Source organism: Setaria viridis, chromosome 4, assembly GCF_005286985.2.
Source record: "Setaria viridis chromosome 4, Setaria_viridis_v4.0, whole genome shotgun sequence".
NCBI classification, from domain to species: Eukaryota; Viridiplantae; Streptophyta; class Magnoliopsida; order Poales; family Poaceae; genus Setaria; species Setaria viridis.
In genome coordinates this window covers 13,052,882-13,060,800 of record NC_048266.2, presented here as the reverse complement: position 1 = coordinate 13,060,800, position 7,919 = coordinate 13,052,882, and the positions used below count along the sequence as shown (strand labels likewise).

The 7,919-nt window shown below is 40.4% G+C and overlaps 1 protein-coding gene across 2 annotated transcripts; it reads left to right on the top strand.

Annotated features, from left to right (window-relative positions):
• Window positions 1-3,267: 3,267 nt before the first annotated feature.
• Window positions 3,268-6,952, top strand: LOC117852227 (protein kinase G11A). 2 transcript variants are annotated; one of them, XM_034734231.2, is made up of 3 exons: window positions 3,268-3,568; window positions 4,443-5,471; window positions 5,869-6,952. In XM_034734231.2, exons 2-3 carry the CDS (start codon window positions 4,576-4,578, stop codon window positions 6,737-6,739), a joined length of 1,767 nt encoding a protein of 588 aa, XP_034590122.1. In that variant the 5' UTR covers window positions 3,268-3,568; window positions 4,443-4,575; the 3' UTR covers window positions 6,740-6,952. The 2 variants fall into 2 exon arrangements, with proteins under 2 accessions (XP_034590122.1, XP_034590121.1); XM_034734230.2 differs by lacking the exon at window positions 3,268-3,568 and adding an exon at window positions 3,593-4,359.
• Window positions 6,953-7,919: the final 967 nt, after the last annotated feature.

Genomic DNA, 7,919 nt, shown 5'->3' with positions numbered 1-7,919 from the left:
AAAACTAATTGCACAGTTTTGTTGTACTTTGCGAGACGAACCTTTTGAGCCTAATTAGTCAATGTTTGGACAATAATTCATAAATACAAACGAAACACTACAGTATGCTACAGTGCTGGCACAGTGATTTTGGTTGTCCAAAATCGGGCAACTAAACAGGATCCAGTACTTCATGCATGTACCGTAAGTTTGATGTGATGGGAAATCTTCTTTTTGCATAGTGCTAAAGTTGAAATTTTAGATAACTAAGGCCTGAGTTTAATGGCCGCAATCATACTTTTTCAAAGTGCGATGGCTACTAAAACACGCTAACAAATATAATGGCCGCTCGTGCATTTTTACTCTTCTCAATTTGAGGAAAGATGAGTACGATAATTAGCCCTATACGACTAGTCTGAGACCAACCCAGTTGAGACTATGGGACTAATGAGAGTGATCAATCACCATGCACCGTGTTATTAAACTACTACTACGAAATGCCACAAATATGAATGAATACAATCTGTTATTCTCTTAGTCTGTGTTGTTAGCTGCATACTACCGGAGTATGTCCTGCATCCATAGCCACAATTTTCGGCACCTGCAAGCAGATCCAAAATTCTTATGGGAGTATCTGACAAATAGGAGCTTACACATCCATGGATTTCAGTACATGTGAACTTTTAAGTTTTTTTTTTGAAAAGTGAACTTTTAAGTTTTGATGAAACGTTCGGGCTCCACAATTTAAAAAAATTATGAATTTGAACCGGTACTTTGACCTAGGAGTATAAAAATGCCATCAGGCAACGGGAACTGAACAGTAAATAAAGAAACCAGAATGCTGAATGGGAGCGTGTGGCTGCACTGCACAGTACTTGGTCCATGCGGCCAAATTAGGGTTCAACGCATTCGGACAGGGAACAGTAAAAAAATCTATCAACGGGCCGTGCTGTTACCTGAGCCGCTGCCTCGGTTCCGCTGCCCTGCTGCCGTTCGTATGGGCTCAGTCACAGTCAGGGAACGGTGTACCTGGACAACGCTTTGCTGAATTTTTTGCAGGTACAAATGAAACGACTGCATTGCAAATGATATAAACCGACGACCAGGAAATCCGACAGGATCAGGCCGTTTGTCGATGAAATCGATTTGTTACTCAAGGACAAACGACTGGATTTTGCTGCCGCAGTCGTTTCATTTTTACTAGTGAAGATACCCGTGCACGTGGCATGGGTTTATAAAAAAAACATAATAAATATAAAATTGATTAGAATTTATTATTATTTATGGTATCAAATAGAAAAATGGTAAACAAATAAAGCTATTATCATTTAGATAAAAAAATGTTCCAAATAAATTAACGTTTTAAAAAAAATCCAATTATGTTATTAGTAAACTGAAAATAAGTAACCTGGAATCACACAAATATAATTCCCATGTTCCATATGGATGAAGTAAACTGCGATATGTCCGACCAACAAAACCTAACTCTGCTACTATGTCAACCTCAGATCCATGAGATTGTGCCATAGCAAGCTAAAAAGACACGAAAGCATCATGGAGCAGCAAATGACTCTCTTTGAAGTAATGGGCTGGGGGACGAATTTGGCCTAGGGAGGAGGGCACCTTTTATATACCAGATAGAGATCGGAAAGGAAAGTATCCATACTTCAATCAATCAAAAGATCCAATCAATAAATTAATTTGATTGATAGGGTTATTGGCTCATAATTTGAAGGGTTTCAACATAATTGGAAGGAACTCGATGTGATTGGTGATCTAATTGTTCCAGTTTAACCATGATGGATCGTCAATCAATCAATCAATTTGATTGGTGGGACAATAGGCTCGTAATTGGAAAGGTCTCGACATAATAAGAAAGGATTCAATGTGATTGGTGATTTAGTTGCTCTGGATTAACTATGATTGATAGTCAATCAATCAATTCATTTGATTAATGCGGACTGTGTGCTCATAATTGGAAGAGTTTTGACGTAATTGGAAGGGATTTCGTGTGATTAGTGATTGATTATTTCAGAGGTTTGAATTGGAAGGTCCTAAGCAAGTAAAAAACACGCAGTGATAAAAATTGTAAATATTAGACGCGATAGGTGGGAGTGCTGGGAATATTTCGTCTCCCATTACCTTCGTCAACCATTTTGATCTGATTTGGCCTAACAAGTGTACCCTCTGTGAGAGATACCTGGGTATAATTGTGAGTGGGAATCGATCTCAATTTGCTCATTCTTTATAGCATAGAAAAAAAGAAAAAGATTTCGGTTATTGTACTTGTACTGACGGGAAGGTTGAACCCTTGAAGGCAGCCAGGCATTAGGGATGGATTCGTGTCGAATACGCATGGAATCAAATTCGAATAGTACTATTTAGCACATTTTAATTCGAATTCGAATATGAATATGAATATTTATCAAATACAAATACAAAACGAATAGTTCGCATTCGGATTAGCATTCAGACACTTGCTCCACTTATAACATAGCGTTATAACGAGTATCGATGGTTTTATAATTGATCAAAAATCATGTTACATGTAGGGAGTAAATTACGAGAATAGTACATAATAGATATCTTATTAGAAATAAAATATTAATTGATAAATAATTAAATATATCAAAATAAATATAAAAATAAGTATTTTCATACATATATATCATTTAATAATAAAAAATAAGTTCATTAATACATTTAAATCATTCATTTAGTAAATAATATAATGTATTTAAATTTAACATTATTAGTCATATTAAAATTAATTAAACTCTATCATTGTATATCACTAGTAATATTAGGTTATCATAATTAGTCATTGTCAAAAAAAAGAAATGGTTAAGGATTTGTCATATAGATAATTTTTTTAATAGTTTAAATGGTGTAAATAATTATTTTATTAGTAATATTAAAATTAACATTATTTATAATTAGTATTTAGTAATATAAATAAATTTTAGGTGGCTTCATTGGGTACTTTTTATTTTGCGGATACTGATAATATCGGATATTTCACATTTTTATCGAATACGAATATGAAATTGAATAGATAAAAACGCTTAAAATCGAATCCAGATACATCCATTTGACATCCGCATTAAAAATGAATACGGTTATTTTTTAGCGTACACGAAATCGAATAATTTGGATTTCAGACGTCCATATCCATCCCTACGGGCCATGTCATTTCGGGACAAACAAGTGAGAGTGACGAGAGGAGACCACGTCAGCTGGAGGCCGCCAAACATTTGAGACGGGATCGAATCATTGCGCGCAGGATCTCTGAACGAATCCACAGCAGTTTGAGAGAGAGAGAGAGAGAGCTGTGGCCTTTCGGAACTTGGCACGTCGCCCTTCTTCCTCTCCCTGTCCCGTGTTCGGTCACCACCCTGCTCCTACACTTCGCCCACGCACTGCGCCCCTGCACGCATGACGCGGCGCGGCAGCCCACGGGAGATCCTCGGTCAAATGCGACCCTGACATCGATCCTCCTACGTCGTGTGTCACCAGTCACCACCGCTCACCGGACTCCGCCTCTCCGATTGGTTCGTGGATTCGTCTCGGACGCCGTAGATACATTTTGGTGAGAAATTTCTTCTCCCGTCCGGCTCTTTCACTGGGATTCGCCCCCCATTTTTCGATTCGTTTTTCTTTCCCCCTTTGCTGTTCTTGCAATGCGATTCCACCGCTCCATAGATCTGCGTCTCCTGGACGGGTTCGTGCCTCCCTCCTTTCCTTTCCTCCCTCCGTACGATACGAACTGCAAAGATTTTCGCGCCCCAGCATTTCGCAGAAAGAAGAAAAGGTGTCCTCCGCTTTCGGGCCGTTCTTTGATTTCTCGCTTTCGTTCCTCACCCCTTTCCGCCAACAAAAGCTCCTCTTGATGTGACTGGAGCCATAAACGCACCCCTTGCCGCGCCAAAGGGGTGCACCATTGATCTGCAGGCCTCTCTGCCTACGTGTTTCACCGGCGGCATTGCGCCGGCAGGAAACTAAGCAAAGGGCTAATTCTGGTGTGGGTGGTGGCGGATGGGAGCCACCGTGCTCCCCTTTTGAGTGGAAAAGATGGCGCCCTTGACAGGACAAGCCATCTTTGCTGATCCCTAGCGCTTTGTTTATTCGCGGTGTGGGGGGACTGCTGGATCTGTAGGATATATGATTGCGGTTAGTGGGAGGTTGGGCAGGCTCGGCAGTTTATTAAGGCCATATGAGTCAGCCATCAACCGGCATTTTTCAGTTTGGGGGTTGAACTCTGCAACTGCAAGTGTGGGTGAACAGTGTGCTCCAGGTTGTGAGAGCTGAGAAATCTCTATGTGTTGGAGGGTGGACGGATATGAGTTGGAGGTTATTTCTTGATTTCGCTCTGGGTATTAGGTTGGTGTTTTCTTTTTTGCCCATGGACTTTATTAATTTCTGTTTTTTATGTCAACTCATTGAATCTTTGTTCTTCTACGCAGATTTTTCTGAATCGAAGGCTGCAATTCAGTTATCCAGTGCTGTGCCAAGCTTGAATCTTTGATTGAACTGTGCTTGTAGAAGATTTTTTGTATTCTGTGGTCTGATTCAGGGTATAATTTTGTTTGAGATACAATGGCTACAGAGGTATTGCCTCAAGCACCCCCAGCAGTCCCAGACATTCAAACTCTGAAGCTGCATTCTCAGATTGGTTCCTCTTTGGAGTCTGCTAGGCTGAATCAACCCAGCGCATCGGTGCCAAGAAGGCTGCCTGAAATAGATAGCGAGAGCAAACCAAGTTCTGAAGTGGAGTCCAAGGAGCAGAAACCAAACCACCTGCCAAATGAGCCAGTTGATCGTACTACTTTGAACAAGATTTTTGGAGAAATGCAAGATAAAATGGTTTCAGAGTGCCCTGTGGTTGAAGAGAAGAAAGTTGTGGACCATGATAATACGGGTAGAAGCTTGAAACCATCTTCAACATTGGATAAGGAGTGTAGTCTAGCAAAGGCAAATGAAAGTGGCAGGCTTATCAAAAGATCTGAGACAGGAGAAAGAGAAATCAGTAGCAGATACAGACCAAGCAATAGCAGTGATATCAGTGATGAGAGCTTGTGTAGCAGCATCAGTAGCATCACCAAGCCTCATAAGGCAAATGATTCGCGCTGGGAGGCAATCCAGATGATCAGGACCAGAGATGGTATCCTTGGGCTGAGCCATTTTAAGTTGTTGAGGAAGCTAGGCTGCGGTGACATTGGCAGTGTGTATCTTTCAGAATTGAGTGGAACAAAGAGCTATTTTGCAATGAAGGTCATGGACAAGGCATCGCTTGCAAGTCGAAAAAAGTTGCTTCGATCCCAGACTGAGAAGGATATCTTGCAGTGCCTGGACCACCCCTTTCTTCCTACATTGTATACCCACTTTGAGACTGATAAATTCTCATGTCTGGTTATGGAGTTTTGCCCTGGGGGAGACATGCATACACTTCGGCAAAGGCAGCGTGGCAAGTATTTTCCAGAACAAGCTGTCAAGTACGTCTGATTTATTATGTTTTACCCCCATGCAGATGATAGATAGGTGGTGTAGAGGACACAATATGGTTTATTTTGAGTAACTTGTGGAGGAATATGGTCTCTGTGTTATCCACTTGGCTGCATAAGCTTGTCTAGTCAGATAACAAGAAATAAGCATCTGCAAAGATAAAATGCATGACTAGGAATTGATATAGTTCATTAATTTACTGCAGCTTACATTCATATGCCTTACTAAAGGCACCAGACAGCATGGAACAAACCCAATATATTATTATTCTTGGACTTGTCTATTTTGCAACTTATTTATTTATTATGCTAAGTTAAGTCTGTAGTACTTGTTCTTGCTGCAGTATTGAGCTGCTTTACTTATATTACATTTGCTTGTGAATTGCAGATTCTATGTAGCTGAAATTCTCCTTGCGTTGGAGTACTTGCACATGCTCGGTATCATATATCGTGATCTCAAGCCGGAAAATATCCTTATCCGAGAGGATGGACACATCATGCTTACCGACTTCGACCTCTCCCTTCGCTGTGCAGTGAGCCCAACGCTGATCAGGTCGTCTAACCCTGATGCAGAATCACTTAGAAAGAACCAAGCTCACAGTGCTCAACAAGCTTGTGTCAAACCATCCTGCATGATGCAGCCATCATGTACAGCTCCCACGACATGCTTTGGCCCACGTCTCTTCTCTAAGTCGAAGAAAGATCGAAAACCAAAGCCTGAAGTTGTCAACCAGGTCAGCCCATGGCCTGAGCTTATAGCAGAACCTAGTGATGCAAGATCAATGTCATTTGTCGGTACACATGAGTACTTGGCACCCGAAATTATCAAAGGTGATGGTCATGGTAGTGCTGTTGACTGGTGGACCTTTGGCATATTCTTATATGAGCTTCTGTTTGGAAAAACACCATTCAAAGGCTCAGGCAACCGGGCCACACTGTTCAATGTCATTGGGCAGCCGCTACGTTTCCCTGAGTACCCAGTTGTGAGCTTCCCAGCCAGGGATCTAATAAGGGGCCTTCTTGCCAAGGAGCCCCAACAACGATTGGGTTATAAGCGTGGTGCAACAGAGATAAAACAGCACCCGTTTTTTGAGGGTGTGAATTGGGCATTGATACGCTGTGCGAGCCCTCCAGAGGTACCTCGGCCTTTTGAGATTGGGAAGCCCCCGAAGCAGCCTGCATCAACCTCGGAGTCTGCTGCTTCTGCTGGTGCTTCCCAGAAAGGTTCTGATAACTATTTAGAGTTTGGGTTCTTTTAAGGGAATAGGATGATTTTGCTCTTGTTTGTAGCAATTGGATAAAGTAGGATCTTTGCATCTGTGTGTTTGCAGATGAGTAGTAGGCAGAATTTTGTCCCTGTGAAATTGTTTCTGTTCTTTCAAATTGAACAATTAGTGTTCAGATTTCTGTTCAACAACTCTTGTAGTGCAGCAGAAATTCCAATTTTAGTTCTATGCAGCTTATATTTGTCATTCAAATTCCCACAGTAATTATTTTTTTCATGGAAGCATTTGATTTTAAAGTTGTAGCTGCTCGACCATTCAATTGTCTTTTGTTGTATATATTTGCTGGATGCATTATAGTGTGCTTGCTATTAATTACATTATGTGACGAATCTTTGCTGAGTAGTGATTGATTGAAGTACCGTCCTGAATAAACTAATACTGCAGATCAATTTGCACTTCCTTGTTTTGGCACAGATGACTTAATATACTTGTCTTCACAGAAGTTGCATTCGTATAGTCATATCTCAGTAAATATCATGGAATCATCCTAATCCTTAAATAGCAGATGCAGCAAAAATGTACGCTAGTATGTTGATATTTGCCATAATGTCCCATGTCCCTTCCCATAATCAGGTTTGTTTCTATGATGTTTCTCTTCTCTCTTTCCCACCTCTTTTATTACTTGGTCTTTTGTCCACATGAGAATGTGTGCCATTATTCTGGCTGTACTGAGAAGTGGTATATTTCTTGTATTTGATATTCGGAGCTGCTAAAATTACTAAGCTTTTGTCAGGGAAATTATACTCTGCTTCATGTGTCTGTTACGTTCACTTTCATGTGTTTTCTAACTTTTTCTGTCATCAGGTACAACTCGTTGTTTCACTAAACAAAACTCTTCAATCACAAGAAGAATCAGCGAAATGCTGAAAAGTTTCCACATATACAGAACATCTATTTGTATACAGTAAATCATTAACTTCACAAAAAAAAACAGTGGAAAAAATGTTAATATCAAACTTATGCTGTTCAATCATGATGCAATTACCATGTACTAGTATCTGAAAAGCCAAAAATCATAACAAGAAGCATTTCAAAAACTTTGTGTTCTTTCTTTCTTTGGGTTCACTGTCGTTTCCATCACCATTTGCAGCTGTGATATCATTATTTGGTGCATATGATGGTGGTGTTGGGTTGCCGGATCGGCTCTTGTTTA

Coding starts and splice junctions, on each gene's coding strand:
- LOC117852227 (XM_034734231.2), top strand. CDS start 4,576: ATGGCTACAGAGGTATTGCCTCAAGCACCCCCAGCAGTCCCAGACATT. Junction 5,472..5,868: donor TTTCCAGAACAAGCTGTCAA/GTACGTCTGATT, acceptor TGTGAATTGCAG/ATTCTATGTAGCTGAAATTC.